This window comes from Coturnix japonica, chromosome 2, assembly GCF_054131305.1.
Source record: "Coturnix japonica strain WE chromosome 2, WE-NBRP24, whole genome shotgun sequence".
NCBI lineage: Eukaryota > Metazoa > Chordata > Aves > Galliformes > Phasianidae > Coturnix > Coturnix japonica.
Window position 1 is genome coordinate 45,946,012 of NC_140664.1, and position 19,701 is coordinate 45,965,712.

At 39.2% G+C, this 19,701-nt stretch overlaps 1 protein-coding gene across 7 annotated transcripts in view; it reads left to right on the forward strand.

The window, feature by feature from the left end:
• Positions 1 to 19,701, forward strand: part of PTPRM (protein tyrosine phosphatase receptor type M) — a 432,075-nt gene that overhangs the window by 341,874 nt on the left and 70,500 nt on the right. For all 7 annotated transcript variants that reach the window (XM_015855338.3, XM_015855340.3, XM_015855342.3 and 4 more), the window contains one exon: positions 2,730 to 2,917. In XM_015855338.3, the coding sequence (XP_015710824.2) occupies positions 2,730 to 2,917 (188 nt within the window). The remainder of the gene's footprint in view (positions 1 to 2,729; positions 2,918 to 19,701) is intronic.

Consider the following 19,701-nt stretch of genomic DNA (forward strand, 5'->3'; position numbering starts at 1 on the left):
CTTCTCAGTTTCAGATATGAGGAAATTTTCATATATTTGAGGGAAAACTTTCATGCTCATTCTGATAATTTGAGAGCTCAATTAAAGCTTTACATGACAGACATTAAATTTACATGAGTGTAGGTCATGTTTGTCATGTTTCAGTTGCATGTGTTACTGAAACTGGAGAAATAAGAGTGCTGTCCCAGAGAAGATAGTGTGCTGGGTTTGCAGATACTTTCCATGTCATAAGTTCATATAATTGGCAAATAAATATATTCTTTAAGTGTTGTATAACTCTATGGGAATCAGTTAGTGGGAAGTAGAATAATTGAAATTGTAGGAGATCTTAAACAAAAGAGACAGACTTCCCATTCTGTATGAACATGTTGTCTGGAAGAGCTCACCCTTCCAGAGAGCAGAAATGCTGATAAGCTCATGCTAGAGTGCTCAAAAGTAAACCAAAAAAACTGTAATATTTGTGACTTCATAATATAAGCCAAGGAATGTGCTTTCTTTAAAGCAACTTAAAACATTGCTCCTCAAGAAAGAAAAACTGAATTAATTAACTATGAGAAATAAAGAGATGGAGAGAAGAAAATTAAAACAAAGGAGGTTGTGGAAAATGAACTAGTAAGGATGAAACTGCAGCTTTCTTAGTACAAGAATCTGATGTCTGGTAACTTTGCATTCGTTCTAGTTATTACCAGTTTGAGTTACAAGAGCTTACCTAATTTGGAGAGGAAAAAAATAATGATAATTAAAAAAGGCAAAATTCTCTAACTTGCTTCTAAAAAGGAAATAAGCCACCTCAAAATCATGATCGTACACTTTCTTTTGTTTTTTGTGTCTTAGCCACTCTGTAGTTTTCAGGTGCCATTTCAACAGCAACATACTGTACCTACACTTGTATACCACGTTTCATGCCATGCATCCCAAGGTGCTTTGCAGTAGTTTTATCACACATTAGACAGAAGTTGTCAGCTTTTCTCACTGAATGATGAGTCTGTTTTGCTCTAGATTTATTCAGGTTAGCAAACCAGCATGAAAAGTAGTGTACATACTCATGCCCATAAATTGTTCTCCGCTTGGTTCAGGTTTAAATGCATCTTCCATACTGACTGTATGAGGACCAGATTTCATACATCTTGTTAAAACTGTGAACTGACGAACTCTGAAATCGTTCCTGAAATATGATTCATTGAACTCTGTGACCTTAACACCTATTTCCAGTGGTATAATTATGACCAAAATCTCACCTTTAATGAGATGTGGTAGTATTTTTAGAATGCAAAAGAGAATCTGGGACCTTCTCATGCAGAAAATATGAGTAATTTTCAGCTATGGTGTATTTAATTTGTGAATGTGGCAATATATTTTTAGCATTTCCCTATCATTCATTGTGTTTTACAAAAGTTTTTTTACATGTATATCTATAAATATGTTCTATTTAAAAACCTCTTGCTGTGGTTACTGTGCAGCCAATGAGGAGTACTTTGGGCAAGTCAAAGCCCTACATCTACAATTGAATTTAAAAATCAGGCACTCTTTGAGATATGTAAAGTTAATATTTGGGTAGCAGTAAGATGTATTTTTAGTGACATTTTGGCCTCAGAATTTGAGGGTTTTTTTTTTTCTCAAGTCTTAACTAGTCTTAAGAACTCCCATCTAAATAGGAAGAAACTGACTTGCTTCCTTAGGTAGAGAGTGCATTCACATCTGCCTTTATTGCAAAGTATACATTTTGATCTCAGTTACATCTTTGTGAACTGACTCACAGTAAAATAGCTTTGTGTTAGTGCTGTTGATTTATACAGTGAAACTGAGATCAGAATCTGACTCATTTAGGAAATCACACTGTAAAGACTAAATTACAAACATAAAATTACCTGTAATTATTAATGTAGTACTGTTGCTTATGCCCTGTTTCCTTTTTCTCCTCCTCTTTTTTTCTCCTGATATGTATCTTCTTAAAAGTGCCAATCAATGGTAAGTTGCCCATTTGCCCCATGGAAGAGATGTGGAGGGTTGGGAGAGTATGTGTTCCATCCAAATTTTAACCAGCCCACTGGGTTCTCCTGTTTGTTGGCCTGCATGTCAGTTGGCACATAACATTTCATGCCTAATGTGATGGCTCATGATATACTGTGGTCCTAAAGCATGTTCAGCAACCAGTCAAGACATTTTTCCTGATCAGATGATCCTTTGCATTTGTCCTCTTGTAGTTTGTCTCCAAACGTTGTATCAAATCTACATTTCCATTGCAGTCCTAGCTTGATGAAACCATAAGCCATTTTGTGCATCCTTTTATTTTGCTCACTCCAAACATTTGCTCTAAATTTGCAGTGTAAAATATTGCAGTTAACTAATCTAAGAAGTCTGCAAGTCCTGTTTTATTCTATAGGACTTGATGAAGTTTCAGAATGAAACTTCTGTGCAGCTTAGAACCAAATGCCTAATTTAAAACTCAATTATAATCAGCCAGTGATATTTAAAGCAATATTATAGTTCGGACTGCTATGCAATGCTTCCATTGTAGAACCATGGAATTTGCCTCATTCCAATCAGTCTTGCAGTTTCCCTGTGTAAACTGTTCCATGGATTTACTGATCTTCTGGCACATAGCCTTCATAGACAGAAGCAATGTTGATGATGTCAGATTTCTTCCATTCCTCTAGAAATCTGTGTGATTTGTATTTTTGTTTATAAGTAGAAATGAACCAGTACATTATGAGGTACTCTTTTCCTAGATGAAACCCATACGATGGGCAGTGACACAAGCAGCCTGGTCCAGTCCCATACCTACAAGAAACGAGATCCAGCAGATGTGCCCTACCAGACCGGACAGCTTCATCCAGCCATCCGTGTAGCTGACTTGCTGCAGCACATCACCCAGATGAAATGTGCAGAAGGCTATGGATTTAAAGAGGAGTATGAAGTAAGTGTCAGCTGTAATGATCTGATTATTATGTCTTCTGCCCTGTTGGCTTTATCTGTCTGCTATCTGTCACACAGACTGGAAGAAATAATTACTCGACCCAGTAAGCCAGGTGCTGTGTGATGGGAAGTATTGAATGGAATCACCTCCATAGTTAGCAAAGTTTTGGTAGTAACAAGGCAGGATGAAGAGCGAGAAGAAAAGCCTTTCTTGGAAATCTCTGCCTAATTTTACTTGCAGAATTATGTATATTGAAAAAGCAGCTCCGCTAGCACTCTCCTGGAACTTAGGTTATTTTTCTTTTACTGTTGTCTAAACAGACTTGCCCTGTAACACGGTATTAGTTGGGAAATCAAGTTCTACAAGCAGTATTTTTCACATTAATTGTGAGAGACGTTCATTGTTGCAAGGATGTGTTCACATATTCAGAGAGGTCCATAAGGCCGTAAAATGTATTCTGTGCTGTATGAATTTTCTCTCACTTTGCAGAGGCTATTTCTAATCTTCATTTTTTTCGTATGAAATTATAGACTCTCTTTTTGCTGTTCATTTGTTTGTTTGCTTTTTTCATTCAGCTTCTGTTTCTTCCTTTCATGCTTCAGTGACCTGTTTCTCACTGTTATCCCTTTAGTGTTAAAAATCACAACCACTATGTCCTGGCAAAGAATAGAAGAATACAACATCATAGCACTGCAGATTGTATCTTGCTTGTGAGATAAGTCTGTCCAACTAGGTAGAAAAAAAAAAAAAAAGAAAAAAAAAAAGCAAAACACAAGCAGAACTTGCTATCATGCCCAAAACTGTAGGTAATATTATACATGCCTTCGAAAATTTGTTTATGAGCCTTGAGGAACATGTTGCTCCTCATCCAAATCATATAGCTGAACCAATGGTAACATCTCAGCCTGGGTTGGCTGTCTAATATGAGACCCTTTGAAAACTGCTAGGTCCAATATTTCAATATCTAGAACAAACAGATGAATGCCCTTTCTCCTCTTTTCTTTGTCTTTTAGCTCAGAGCTTAGGGAATTTATTAATGTAAATGGGTCTCACATGGTATTATAGGATGGTTACAGCAAGTAGAGTTTCCCAGAGTGAATTTTAATCCAAAAAACAAGTAGCATAAAAATATTACTTCACAAAGGAAAAATACGTATGATTGACCCACAGGACTGGACTACAGATTTCCAAAATTGTTGTAGGAGTGTGTGAGAATTTGTGAAATAATATGCCATTGCTGAGGTAGGAAGGTGCACTGCATAAAAATTTGTTGTGTCTTGATATGCGACATATTTAAAGCTATCAACTCAAAACACTCTGATAACATTTAATACTTTATATGGACATGGGCTGTGACCTAAGATGATGTGATCAGACTAAAAAGTAATAATTGTTCCCTGTTCTGTGGCCTAGGAAACAAATTGTGATTACCAGCAGCCCACCCTCCTGTTTCCAGGGGCAAGTTGTACATAACAGAGACTGTATCTACCTCCGTGCATAGTAGTGTTCATCTATCTAATGGAACCCCCATTCAAATTGCACTGCATCTCCAACCCAGTATAGAGGACTAAATTTCCTTTCCTTGGAAAGTAGGATGTGAGAAATCAGGGGAATAGTTGTAAATGGGTTCTGGTGTTATGTTATTCCTGTGTAGCCAGTAAGAAGCAGAGTGATCCAAATGCAATTTTAACTGTCTTCTCAAAGTAGAAGCTGGCAAAAAAAGATCTCATTCTTTGATCTGATAGAAAAAAAAGGGGAAAATAACCAGCAGAAACCATTTAAATTGCTTCCGTCCTGCAGGGCACAGGGCAAGTAATAGTTCGTCTTTTGGTCATGCACAGGTGTCTTCTGCTCTAGAGACTCAATGTACCATGCTTAAGTTTTGAAGATAGGAATTCATGTATTCGCTGTTGCAGGTCCTACACTACAAAGACATCACTAGTACATTGCTTAGTTTTTATTAGCATGCTTGTTGCCTGCTTTTTGCAAGAAATAGTATTTTGGGGAGTTTGTTGTGCTTTGTCATGACAGCTGTGTGATATAAAAATTGCTTAAATATGTAACTGTTTAAACTGGTGTTTGTAGCGTTAACTTTCAAAGCCCGTGCTTCAGGCCCTTTCCAAAGTCAACGACAAGTGGGTTTTTTTCCTTCAAATGTAGAAAACAATTAATTCCCAGAAGGAGATAATCACTTGTCAACTTTCATTTGTGCGGCTGACTTAAGCAAGTTTGTTCCTTTGAGCTTTTTATGACACCGTTATTTTAAAATGATGGAATTTTATTCTTGTCTGTGGAAAAGATTTGCTCATCAGCCAAAATCCTTTGTACCAGCATTAAGCCTAGAGGAAAGCTACAATTAATTTATATTAAAAAAGAAGACTGTAAAATGGAATTTATAATGCAACCAACGACATGGCTTTTTAACTACAACAGATCAAACGATACTACAGAGAAACAGTTTCCAGGAAAATCACTTATATTTTAAGCTTCCCAAGCTGAGGAAGGCGTCCCATTACAGACAATAGGTGTAGTAATGACTAATGACAGCAGATGCAATATATTTGAGTGCAGTGTATAAGTAAAGGGAGACTTAAGATATTGCTGCAACTGAAAACGTCTTCTTCGTATAGGGAAATTTTCTACAACCAGCGTGAACTATAACAAAGTATATATTTCAAGGTTTTTTTTCCACCAGCCTGCTGCGGTATGGCTTTTTATTTTTGTCCATGTGCATTGAAAAAAAAAATGCACAATCTGTCATAGCACTACTAAGATCGAGAATCAGTTTGTTTATGCTGCTGTCAAATTGATACTGTCCTCTTTGCAAGGTTGAACTAGGCAGTGGAAGAACTTTTTTCCCTATAAGTTATCAGAAGGATAACCGTCCAAATGAAAAGGAAGAAATGGTTTGGCAGGGGATTTGTTTTGAATGAAGTCTTATACATGATTTTTGCTCTAACAAGACAGTAGGATTATATATTCTCAGCAGGGAAAGAGTTTGGTTCAGGAGAAATTCACACAGGATTCGCTCTGAAAATAAATCTGTTGAAGTGAACAGAAAGTGAAGTAGCACATTACCCATTAGCGGCACTTCAGAGGAGTGAAAGGATATGGTGCACTTGCTGTCATGCATAGTTATAAGTGCTTTAAAATAAAATTTCATAATTAGGAACACAATTCACAATAATTGGGGCAGTAGTTCACAATCCAAGTAATTTTAAGTCCTCTTGGCTTCACATGTGAGTTTTTGGAGTAAAGTAACTGACACAAAGAATAAAGGTTGAAAAATCATCTTTAGCAATGGCAGGATGGTGCTTGATCACTCCCTGCTCCACTCTGTGATGTGATGGCCCACTTGAGATACTGAGTACCCATATGTGCCATGTATAGGGCCTCAAGAGGGCACAGCACTTGGCAGGATTATGCCTTTCTGTGTGGAGCAGAGATATTTTGGCTCTCATCGCTGACAAGGTTTTGCTGGAGTATTAATATGGAAGCATCCTGGCTCTGCTCCTGCCATGGTGTGTGTGTGAGGATTTCTGTTCCATGGGGCAGAATTGAGCCCTGAGCTTTGGGTGCAGCAGTGCAGCTTTGGATCTGGTGTGTAGCTGTATCTGCTGAGCAGCAGCAAAGACAGGCATGTCCTCAGCAGTGCGTTGGTAGCAAGTTCATGCCCATTTAGCCAGGTGTTTCTCAGGTGTGAAAATAGCATGGTTACATTACTGTAAGCTGAGGACTCAAACACAGACCTTCATTTACAGCCTGGTGGAGTGTTAATGATTGGAAAGGATTGCACAGAAATCCTTAAACTCTGGGAAATTTCTACACAGCTAGTCTTCAGTAGAGCTTTATATCCTTTCTATCCCCTGCCAGACCCTTAAGAAAGGAAAGGTTTTGGCTTGGTTCCAGCAGCATTAGATTGACAGAATAACATTGGCCTGATTTCACAGAAGCTCCCCCACAGCATCCCCACTCGCCCTCACTTCCCCCACCAAACTGTGCATTATTTTAGCTGCTCCCAGCTTCCAAAGCATGAGAGCTTGCACTAATGATGGAGAAGGTGCTTGTCTCCTTTCTGTATTACAGAAGCTATACAAATAGGATAAAAGGATTAAAGTGGTCTCTACATTTTGCCACCTTTTTCCCTTACACTTGCCACCTTTTCAGACTTCCTAATTTCACAGGGCCTTACACTGTGTCTTTTCACAAAGATCAATATCTGTTAAAAGGCCTTGAACACACTGCTGCAAAGGAGCGAGTTCATGTCCTTCCTAAGGAGGAGATGGAGTAGGCTACTCTAGGCCAGCACAGCTTAGCACAGCTAGGATGGAAATAGAAAAATTTATCAAGCTTATTGTTTTAAGTAAGTTTTATTGTAGACTCTATTTTTGGCTCTTTCAATCAACAAAACATTTTACCTGTTCAGTGTGAATTGTTTTTTTGCCAAATAAGCCTCTGTTGACATAAGACAGTCTCAAATAGATTTCGGAGTGTCTACACAAGAGCTTGGACTGGTTTAGCTGAATTGATTTAAAAACACACCCTTAATTAAACTGGCGCAACACTGTGTAGATAAAGCCTTGCAAAATCAATTCCACGTTATGTTCCATGACAGGGCCTTCTGAGCTTCCATTATCACAGAAACAGAGGTTCCTTTGAAAAGCCAGGGTTTGCAGAGGGTATCCTTCTCAGATCAGCCTCATTTACTGTCGCTAACAGCACTTGTAAAAGCTTTTAAAAGTTTCTCTGTATAGCATTAACTTTAAAGTATTTCCCTCTGATGTGTCTCTTCCCTTCCTTCTCCTCCTTTCCTGAAGCGCATTCCCTGTCTGAAGTCTTTGTGGCAGTTCACCTGTTTCAATCGGGAATCAATTTTAAACTAATATCATTAAGGCTACACTGCTCCTAATATGATGGAGTTACATGCAGTCAAGACACTGTACTGATTATGCTGCTTTTATACTGCATGGTCTCCATCCACTCTGAGGGGCTGCACCTATGTATCTGTAGTAATCTCTAAATCACTGCACTTAAACAGACAGACACTGATGTGAATACAGGCTCAGAGGGCCTTTCAAGGTCAGGGATGTGAAATGTATTATCTAATGTATGTTAACCAATTCATTTTATTTTAGCACTTCTTAACACCTATTATAGATCAGTAGCAGTATTTTGAAATAAGTTCCCTGGTTGTGGTTGCTGTTTAGTTATACCTTGGGGAATCGTGGTCAAAGGTGATGATGAAAAATGGATAATTTGAAGAGGATTTGGAGGTGAGTGGTGAGAATAATGGAGGGTAGAAGCAAAACATGTGCATTGAAAGGGAACTTCAAAGGCACATAGGAAGATACGCTGTCTGTCAGTGAAAAAAGAGTTTTTTGCACTGTGTACTGTTGGCCTGTGAAATACCTGCAGTAGAAAAGAAACCAGCTTTAAGAAACAAAACAAGAAAAACAAACACTCTTAAAACAGCATAAATATAAATCCTGGGCTTTAGGGGCAGAAAATATTGCAGGCAAGGAGTTTTTTGTGAGGAAGTTCACCCCATAGTTACCCACTTAAGGCTTTGCTTTCTCCAAACCACTGTTACACAAGTGTCTGACCTAGGACAGAAATCTGGTAGATTTTCCTTTTGCTTCTGTTGTGCAAATGCAAGGCAGACCAGAATCTTGTCACCTCAACCAACTCCTCCAGCACAGCTTTTCTTTCTCTTGGTTCCAGCTGTAAGACAAAGGTAATGCCACATAAACCCTCTAAGTCCTGTGCTCTGGGACCCTGAAATTGAAACTTCATGAATAGCGGGAGAAATAGTTTTGTTGATGTCGGGTTGGTATAACTGCCGATAGGGCCCAGCTGGTGCTGCTTTTTCTACATTTATTCTTTATGCCTGCACCTGACATGTCTCACCTCCAGTCTGTACATTTTTATCGTGCTTTTTGCCTGATTTTATTTGATATTCTGCAGCACCTGCTGAGGCAGTCAATACCACAATCAGTGCAGGTTATTTTCTATCCTGCAAGACACAAATTAGAAAGAAAGCAAAAAGACTCTGGAACATCAGGAGGGAATGAGTGCATTAGTACATGGTTTAAATACATGAAGGGCAACATATGTGTCCTCTAGAACTGAGAGAAAGATAATTGTTTTTCTTTCTTTTTTTTTCCTCTTTTTGTTTCTGTAGCAATGAGAAAATTCACTAGAGATTGGAAACAATGGAGAAATCGAAACATAAGTAAAATAGTGGGAATTTGTCGTGTGGAAACAGTGTGGAAAACTATTGGAAATTCTCCTTTGTAGTGATTCTTGATTTTTTTTTTTTTTTTTTTTTTTTGTGTGTGTGATTGTGTGAAATGACATAGATAATTAGATAGAGCTGGAAAAAATCACCTCAATATTCATTTGTATCTTTAGTCTTCAATGCTGGGAAGTTGCAATTGTTTGATTATTGGCATCATAAATGGTCTCTTCCGTGCACAATGGATAACCACTGCTTAAGGCAATAAAAAGATTTATATGTGAGTTAGATATTCCTTTTCCTTTATCAAAGGACTACGTTCAGAATACCCCAGCTTCATCAGATTACCGTGGGGTCTGCAACAGCCTTCCACAAGTCCGAGGTAATTTGTCCCGGTGTGGGTTTATCACAGAATCACAGAATCACAAAATTGTAGGGGTTGGAAGGGACCTCTAGAGATCATCGAGTCCAACCCCCCTGCCAAAGCAGGCTCCCTACACCACGAGACTGGTGTATGCCAAACTCATGGATGCTGGAAGCCTCAGCACTGAAAAGATCATGTCTCAGGAGTTCTAAGTACTAAGATACTCCAGATCAATACCAAAACGAAGTCATTCCAACCCAGAAACTACATTTGCTAATAACATGCATAATTAACGATGCAAACTATCAATGCATGCAGTATCCCTTTAATTCTTTAGTAAGGGTTGCTTCAGTTGTTGATCACTCAGTGGGTGGTGACACACTGGAACTGGTTGCCCAAGGAGGTTGTGGATGCCCCATCCCTGGAGGCATTCAAGGCCAGGATGGATGTGGCACTGGGCAGCCTGGTCTGGTGGCTGGTGACCCTGCACATGGCAAGAGGTTTGAAACTGGATGATCATTGTGGTCCTTTTCAATTCAGGCCATTCTGTGATTATGTGATCAACAGGAATCAGCTGATAACAACTTTAACTGGATGGTGGTTGATAGAAGTTTGGTTTCTCAGTTCTTAGACACATTCATTTTACTACACGTGTTCTGCTGGTTTCATACAATTCTGTATCTGTCCTTAGTAGCTGAGAATGTTCGTTCTTAACAGGTTTTGAATGTATGAAAGGTGCTGTCACAGTACTTAATCTCATTCACACAGCATTGCCTTCCTGTCCTATGCTGCAGTGACCGCTCAGTGATTGAGGTACCTCAAGAGTTTCTAAATCTCCTTGTTTCCTTCTCCTGCTCTTCCTAAATGCCTTCTCCTTCAATTTAGATAGATGAGCAAATATATGCAGAAGCAGCTTTCTAGTTTGTTTTTATTAAAGCGGGTTTAATTAAAATGTATTCTTACCACAGATTATAGATTGAGGTCATAGTTTCATCACAGAGGATTTGGGTTTTTATGTTTGAATTATAAAATTGTGGAGGTATGTATGCTATACCCTTCCAAACCCATTCTATATCCCTAGGATCACTTTTAGTACAATGTAGTCAGCTGTTGGTCATGCTGGTACTGATCAGTCTGAATTAGGTGGGTGTCAAGTTCCTGTTTTCCTCTCCTTGAAACCCCAAACATTCTGAACTGTATTATATGAACTCAGGATAACAGGAATAAGGATGTCTGATTCAGCCCAGTATTTCAAGTTTAGGCTGTGTCCCAAGGAATGCCTGATAACTTTTAAGTGCCTCTGTCAAAGGGATTGTATCCCTTTAAAAAGTGTCTCTTTTTAGGTGACCGGTAACTGAATGCAACTTAGTTTTATGTGGATTTAGAAAGGTTGTTTTGGTTTGCTTTGCTTTTTTTCCCTCCATCTTCAGTCGAACTGCCACAGCGATATTCAAAACTCATTCTAATTTTGCACCTCTTTTATTTGACTCCCTCCTTAGGATCCTTTATTCACTCAAGGCATTACAAAATCTTGCTCAGTTTCTTCTGGAAGGATTTGTAGGCACTTGTAATGCCAAATTGGAGCAATAAAAGAAATAGCTTCCAAGTATCACTGATTGTTGTCAACTTGGCTGCAAGCAGAACTTTTGAAATCCAGTATCCACATCTGATAATTCCAAGTAATTAACGCAGAGGTTATGCATTCTTTTTAATGGAAACAGTCAGCCTTTTCCCTTGTACTGCTTCCTTGTATGTTTTACATGTAGGCACATGCCTTTTCTCTTAGTAACCAACAGCCACATATTGTTCCGCTGTTTTAGCATGTGGAATCTGTTGCACCGTTATTCTCCAGCCTGCCCAGTCTTCTTCCCCTTTGGCAGCCACAGGTTGAGAAACAGTCAAGCTGCATTAAGCAGATTTCTCTGAATGTGTTTTACTCTGTCTGTTAGGCAAGTCATTTTTGCTGCATAATCTTGCTACTGTGTTTTTGATAGTATCACGTCTATGCTGTGTAGCTTTTGAAATTAGGATTTAGCTTCCGATTTAGTCAATCTGTGTGCCATTATGGGTTATTGAACACCACGGTAGGAAACTAAATGAGGCCACTGAGCTTCATTTCACTCATAAGATAAGTTTCCAGAGGGAAATCTGCCAGAGCAGCCATAGCACTCACAGTTCTGAGGTGATAGGTTAAACTTTCTAAATGCTTGTGACAAGCACAATTCAAAAGGAATAAAAGTTTTTGAAGCTATATACTGCATATTTGCACCAGGCTGACTTATTAATTATTCAGATAAGGCATTGAATATTTGATCAGAATCTGTAATCCCTTCTTCAGTTAACATATTATTTACTTTTGAAAATTGCTGACGTACCATACTTTTCCCACTGGACAGGCAAAAATGAATTGGTCCAATTTATGTGCTCAGAATAATATATTGTGCTTTAATGTTAAGGATATTATTCATTATCTCCTACTCATATAATCTTCCTTGCCTCCTTCATATTTTATTAGTGCCCTTTAAAAAGACATAAAAAAATCAGTCATGTAGTTATTCCATTTTAAATTATGCAAATGATGTTAAAAGCAATTATAATCTATTCTTTTATTAATTATAAATACACCCTATGTGTTTTCTACGGACTGTATTTTATTCACTGCAAATAATTATGCATTTTAGTCTATTGCTGGTTTCACGACTAGATCATTATTATTGGATGTTTGTAAAGCAAGAGGAATACTTTTCAAATCAAGTTAGCATAATTTAGCTATTAGGAGTTTTAATTCAGCATCGGTTTATCCACAACATGCCTAATACATGCATAATTTTCCATAATCTATTTGTTTTAAATAAGTTAAAATAGCCATCACGAATCTTTTAGGAAATGGAAAACTATATTCTGTGTAACCCCTTGGCTCCGTGTACCTTCTAAAGAAGTTTACTGTCTGCAGCACAAGATTTTTTGCCTTAAAAGTTTCCCGCAGTGTTTCAGGAATTGTCCTGTTAATGGAAAAAATGATTGGCATTTTCCAGCAGGAAGGAATTTTTGGTTACAACATGCTGTTTTGATGGGCATGGGAAAATCTGTGGGAAATGATAAGTCGACTGCAATTGTGGGGGGACATAGTTGGGCATCCAGGCAGGTTATCAAAGCCTCCTTCCACCCTACTGGTTCCCTGCCAGCGTCTCTGTCCGTATCCTGCATGCTTCAGTGTGATAGCTGCTCCCCCAGGTGCTCATCAGGGCACAGGCTGAGCAATGCCAGCACACGGGCTGTTGCTGGATACTGCTGTTCTCCATCTGTTTGGCTCTGTCTCTGCCTTACTAATAAGCGGGTAGGAAGCCCTGGGTCCTCAGCCACTCGTCTGAGAGGTCCTGGCTTGTCAGCCTGCCCTGAGGAGATACAAGAAAGGAAGAGAGATGAGAAGCAGCTATGGAACAAAACTGGCTCCTGAGCCAAAGCTGGTGAGAAGAGTGGCACATTCATGGAAATAATGAATGCCAGCTCAGGAGGTGGGCAGAAGGAAGAACAGGCTGGCTTTGGGGACTTGCTAAATACTGTCAGTGGGAGATATTCAGTATTTACAATGGCAGCATCATACATGTAGATTTGTTGGAACTGGTGAGTTTGCATCTTGATTCAGGACTGATGAAAGTTCCTGGCATTGCCACTTCTTCACAAGACAGAAAAAGGATGTTTTAGTCTTACAGCATGATTTGGAGCCCAAGGCAAGGGAGGACATTAAGGATGAGCTTAGGTTCAGCAGGTTTCAAACAAATGTAAAGGACAGGCTCAATATACATTCCTTTCTGTTCTGTATTTTACCATTCACCTAAACGGAAGCAACACTAGGGTTTTTGTATACACAGGCATCAGACAACTAATGGTTTGGACATGTTCATGCTGCAGTGACAAAACCTGAATGTCTGTCCACCAAGACAGTGCACTTTCTTCCCCATAAGACCTCAAAAAGATTTATGATTGAGAGTCATGTGTTTTGTTATACGGAAGAAATGAGTGCCTTGTGTTTATATAGGGTTAAAATGTGTCTACCTGAGCCTGGTTATTACCCATCTACCTTCCAGATGCCTAGGCAGTTATCGTTCTTAGTATGTAACAGTGGAAAACCGTATTATATACAAGAAGGCTATCTGAATCTTCATGAGACAAGCCATCTCCACTTGTATACCACATACCAAAGGGATAAGGACCTTCCTAGATGAGCAGGATGAGTTCAAAAGCAGACATAGCTGTGACTGCCTTTGCTAACAGAGGTAGCTTGCAGAGGAGGGGGTATTATAAACTGTACTCTTTTTTAGTGAGATTATAGGGTTTTTGTCTTTATCTTACCCAAACAGGAACAGGTTTCCTTTCTGAATGCCTCCCAGTGCTTGCTCTGGGCTGCTAGAGTCTCAGTGAAGTGTTGGTTCCTGAAATAATCATAAAGTTGAAGCATGTGATTAGTCTGGGTGAAGGTAATGGGAATACTTTACCTTTGATGCTTAAATACTTGGCTGTATCGCAGAACTCTTAGAGTTCTGAAGTGAGAAAATACTACCGTTCCAGTTGTTTACAGTAGATGCCCACACATGAACGATCTTTGTGGTTTTGTAAACCAAGAGTTGCAATAAAGCAACAAAATTCCTGCTTGACATAACAGAAGTTGAAAGGGTAGGATCAGATTTTGTGCCTTCTGCTCAGGAAAGAATGTTAAAAGCAACCACCTCCAACCCCTTCTGAATAGTTAGGAAAGAAACAAGGCGACATAAAGAGATGGGAAGGGCTTGCAGTGCAAAGCGCTTTTTACATTTGTCTTGTCCTTCCAAGATCCTCTCAATCTGAGCAAGACTGTCGAGTTGAGACATGTGCTTTTTAATCCTGAGAAAGACTGCACACAACAGTTCTTCTGTCTATTATGATACCAGCATTGCTCTTCCAAGTGCTGTCAGCCTTTTACTCATTGCTAGAACAGTTTAGCGTGATGTTTGCATGAAGGATATTTCAGCTCATTGTCCTCTGTGTTAGGATGTGATATCCGCTGTGCTTCTGTTCAGTTTGCCTGGATTTTTATCCGTGCCTGTTTCCATTTGTCATTGGACAAAATGACTACAGGAAAAACTAAGTATTTTTGGTTTGTAGTTTTGCTCATTCACCTTGTTCACGCTTCAGCTTCTGCTTTTATGCTCTGTGTAACACTGTCAGTACACAGCTTCTGTAAGGTTGGCATAATAAACTGCAAAGATTCTGCAAGTGAGGAAATCCTTAAAGTGGCACAGAGCCACTTTATCAGCTCCACTACCAAGTCTCTCTTGTTTCCAGAATAGTGAAATATCACTCATTCCTGGCTGCTCTAATACCCCCCTCAGGATATTTTGAGAGGTGCCAGAGATCAGTGTTACGTTTGCAATGCTGACAACAATTATTCACGATTTCTTATAATGCAGGAAATCAGGAGCACCCAACAAGGCGATTAAGCAGCAGGTCTAAGGTGAACAAAAGGAAATATTTTTCACACAGCATATAATTGCACGGTGGAGCTCATTGCCTCAAGTTGCTGTGAAGCCAAAATTATAAATGAGTTCAAAAATGGGCTAGACAAATTCATTGTTAATCACAATGACTGTATGCAGTCTCTGGCTGAGAAAGAGATTGCTCAGGAAAGCCATTGATTGCTAGAAGTTAAGATAGTACCGTGGGGAAAGTCTTGCTCTCTGTTTGCTCTTTTCTTCATCCTTTTTTTTTTTGTAAACATCTGCTTCCAGTCTGTTGCAGAAAAGCAATGGCATGTATGGACCTCTGGTTTGACCTAGTAAAGCAGTTAAAACCTATAAAGAAGAACAACATAAATTAATGATACTCCATAAGCAAAGCAAACAGTGTGAAATGGCTATTTTTAAATTTTTAACATACTATTAGTAAATATTATTGCCCTAGCATCACTTCGTATTGCAAAGAACACAAAGTTGGTTAAGATAGCCAGCTTACCCATTAGTTCTTCACTTCAGCAACTGTCCTGATCCACTGCCCTGCTTTTGCACTGTGAAATGTAGGATGATGATGATGTAAGGAAAAACAAAAGACATTCACTTGCAAAAGAGATTTTATTTAAAAAGCATGTAGCTCCAATTCTGAAGCTTAATCTTGAACCTTTATTCTTAGCAGTGCTTTATTCCACGAAGACCTTTGTTTACATCAATTAGACACTTTCAAGTAAGCAATTTTACTTACAGTGCATAAAGTGCAAGTTGAACTGTTCTAGAAAGTGAAGCATTTCTTGCTTATTGGAGAAAAAAATGGGAGAGTCTTACATGATTTTTGGAATTTAACAGATTGAGTTTCCAAACCATACAAACACATTTGCTTCCATTCTGTACTGGGACAAACATCTCAACAAACCTAGTATCTTACTGCTTTATTTTATACACATTTCAGTTTTACCAGAGCTTTTCATTGTCTCTTCTTTTGTATCATCACCAGCTTGAATTTTACATTTCTATGCATACGCTGTAAATCAAGTCTATAGAACCAACAGTAGGTAGAGCATAGAAAGCTGCCTGAATCCTAGGAAAAGTCATATAAATTGCTTATGCTTTTTGTGTGTTTAATTGTAGATCTCATCAGAGATTGACATATTTTCCCTCCGTTTGTCAGTTCTTTGCACAGCATTTGTGTTTGTTTTGCTAGTGTTTAGTAAGCACACGTATCTCTGCCACGCAAAGGAAGATAAATAGTCCATGCTTTCTGTTGCATTTAGGGCTGCTGTAAGGTTTTAACTGCTTTTTGGATTGGTTTTTATTTTTGTAATGAAGACTACGTATTTTTGAGACCTTTTTCAAAACACTGTCTTTCTGCCATAAGTGGATATTTGTCATTGGTTAGGACAGCCTGGTTGAGGAGAAAAAACTTTTCCTTTTGATATACCTAGGAGTATATTTCCCTTTAGCTCAAGCATGTGGGATTGCTTGAATTTCTTACTGGGAATCAAGTTGGATCCTTATAATATAGCCCTGTTCCAGGGGCAAAGGAAAGAATGAAACTAGTAAATTTTTGTCTAGCTGGATATGGACACAGGGATCCACTTGTGTGTACTCAGTTTCCACCCTGTCTCTCCTGGAGTGCTTCCTTCAATACCAGGAATCTTCCCCACCAATAAACTTGACCTTCTGCTCTATCCTCTCCTATTTGTGGGGACTCCATTACTTGCTTGCTGACTGCCAGAAGACAGTAATATGAGAACATTCATTGTCCCATAGCTATTGTAGGGATATTTGAGATCACTTATGTAGGATGGAATAGTGATCACAGAACCACAGAATATTCCAAGTTGGAAGGAACTCACAAGGATTATCAAGTCTAACTCCTAGCTACACACAGAACCATGCAAAAATCCGACCATATGTCTGGGAGCATTGTCCAGACACTTCTTGAACTCTGGCAAGCACAGTGCTGTGACCACACAATACACATTTACAAGGTATACCACAGTTTTTGTTTTTCCCTGCTTGGACCAACCCATCCTTGCCTTGTCTCTGTCACCCATGTTCTGCAACTGCCAGCTCTTTCTCCTGACCGTGGTGGACAGGACAGTTTGGGGAAAATCCTCCTCCCTAATACTGGGGAAAGCAAGGAGCAGGAGGTAGACTTCATGTGTGCTTTAGTCCTTGCAGCCATCTGCACTCTTCTCTTTCCTCCAGAAAGACAGCAGAACGATTATGTTGATGGGGGAGCAGGGTGTGGAAACTGATGTCAGAAGGAATTTTACTAGGGTGGGGAATTCTGCATCTCTGGGGTTGAGGGAGAATAAGGTTATCTGTTCATGTGTCCTAGTTCCCCAGTTTTGCAGAACAGCAAGTCGCATAGTCCCTGGAAACCTGAGTAATCTAGAAGGCTAATAATAACATGTTTTTTTATGGTATAACAAAAGATTTGAATGCTGCTACCCATACGACTGCTTTAGAGTGGAGGAGCCATCTGTCAGAGTGCTCAAGGTTACTAGAGCAATAATGGAAAAAAAGCAAAAATAGTCACTGTCTTATTTCATTGGTGGGGAAAAAAAAAAAAAAGGAGGGGGGAGGTATTATAGAAAACACTATTTTTACTGACACTAATAGGAGCTATGTTTTAAAAAGCAGAAAATGCATGTGCAAAAAGCAGTGAAGTACCCAACTCACTGTACAGTTCTCTGCATGCCTGCAAATGTTTAGGGCTTTTTCAGTGGAAAGCAGGAAAGTTATCTTGGTTTATACCAGGATTAATTTGATCTGATGTAAAATCAAATTAATTAAGTCATCCTTTATTTATATTATCATCCTTCATCATTAATTTATTAAGTCATCCTGCCCCTTTACTAAGTCATCCTGCCCCTGTACTCGGCATTGGTGAGGCCTCACCTTGAATACTGTATTCAGTTTTGTGCATTTCAGTACAAAAAAGACATGGAGGTACTGGAGCAGGTCCAGAGAAGGGCAGCAAGACTTAAGGCTTGGAAAATTAACCCTATGAGGAGAGGCTAAGGGAGCTGGGGCTGTTTAGTCTGGGGAAAAGGAGGCTGAGGGGAGAACTGATTGCTCTCTGAAAGGTGCTTATAGTGAGAGTGGGGCAAGTCTCTTCTCATTGGTGAGAGGTGACAGGATGAGGGGAAATGGCCTCAAGTTGTGCTAAGGTAAGTTTAGGTTGGATGTTAGGAAACACTTCTTTACAGAAAGGGTAGTTAAACACTGGAATAGGCTCCCCAGGGAGGTGGTTGAGTCACCGTCCCAGAATGTGTTTAAGAGCTGTTTGGATGTGGTGCTCAGAGATGTGGTTTAGCAGAGGGTTGTTAGAGTTCGGGTACTATGGTTAGGCTGTGGTTGGACTTGATCTTTGAGGTCTTTTCCAACCTGAGTAATTCTGTGATTCTATGTTTAACTGATATGTCAAGTTCTGATACCAACTATCAGGACTACAATAAAGTTACCAAGAATGATAATATCCCTATGCAAAATAATAAAAAGCAAGCAATTTTTATTTGTGGTATTGTCTCATATATGCTTTTACACATAATTTTATAGAACTAAACCTCAGCTTGCAAAGGTTGATGTGGGGCTAGGTAGGGAACAAGAACGCAACATAGTACCACCACATTGACAAATTTTCACTAAATCCAGGAAGTTTGCAATTACTGAAATATTTCCTCTGGAACCCTAAGAGCTGTTAGCACTAGGGTGCTGTAAGCGGGTCTTTTTCTGCCAGGATACAACTGGGTAGCCTATAGAGGTGTCTAGGGTGGTTCCCCCCAGGTGCAGTACTTGGTACTTCTCCTCACTGAACTTCATGCAATTCCTGTGAGATATTTCTCAGCCTTTCCAGGTCTCTCTGGTGGCAGCACAACCCCCTAGAGCATCAGCCACTCATCTCAGTTTTGTTCCACCTGCAAATTTGCTGAGGGTGCAGTGTGCATCATTGTCCAGATCATTAATGGAGATGTTAGACAGATTTGGACCCACTGTTGAACATCCTAGCACTCTGGCTGTACACTGCCCAGTATGTGTCCTCACTAGCAGTCCAGCTGGCAAGTCCAGTCCCTGCTGAACTGAAGTCTCTGAATCTCCCAACAGTAAGTCTTCCTGTGTTGTTTAAATGTTTAAATTACTGGGACTTTCACCAAGGCTCAGGACTAGAATACTTCAGTGCCAAGTCACTCTTGTCAGTCTAGCTCAATCTTCATAGTATTCTCTGGTTCTTCAGGCAGTATTTGGCATACAGACTTGAACAATACTTTTATTAATAAGAGTCTAGATAAATATGGACTTCATTGTACAACTAGTGATTGGCTTAATGAGAGGCAGATGCTTGGAATCTTTGTATTGTCTTATAAGGGAAATATTTATATAGAGACTCAAATTTTTAAGTTTGGTTTTATAGAGGGATGTGGAGAATAAAGGCATCTGCTGCTATTCAGAAGAGCTTTTATAATGTTGGCTTGCCTCAATTAATCTAGCATGAGTGCAGTGTTGTAATGAAAGGAAATGTAGAATAAAAAATGTAGAGCTGCAATGTATATAAATCTTGAAATGTCCACAGACAGTTGATAAATTGCTGCATTTTGTTCAGTTTATGCAAAAGAGAAAATGAAGAAGCAGATTGGGAGGAAAAAAAAAAACCCTGCAAAATTATAAATCAAGTCATTAAACCTCAATCTTC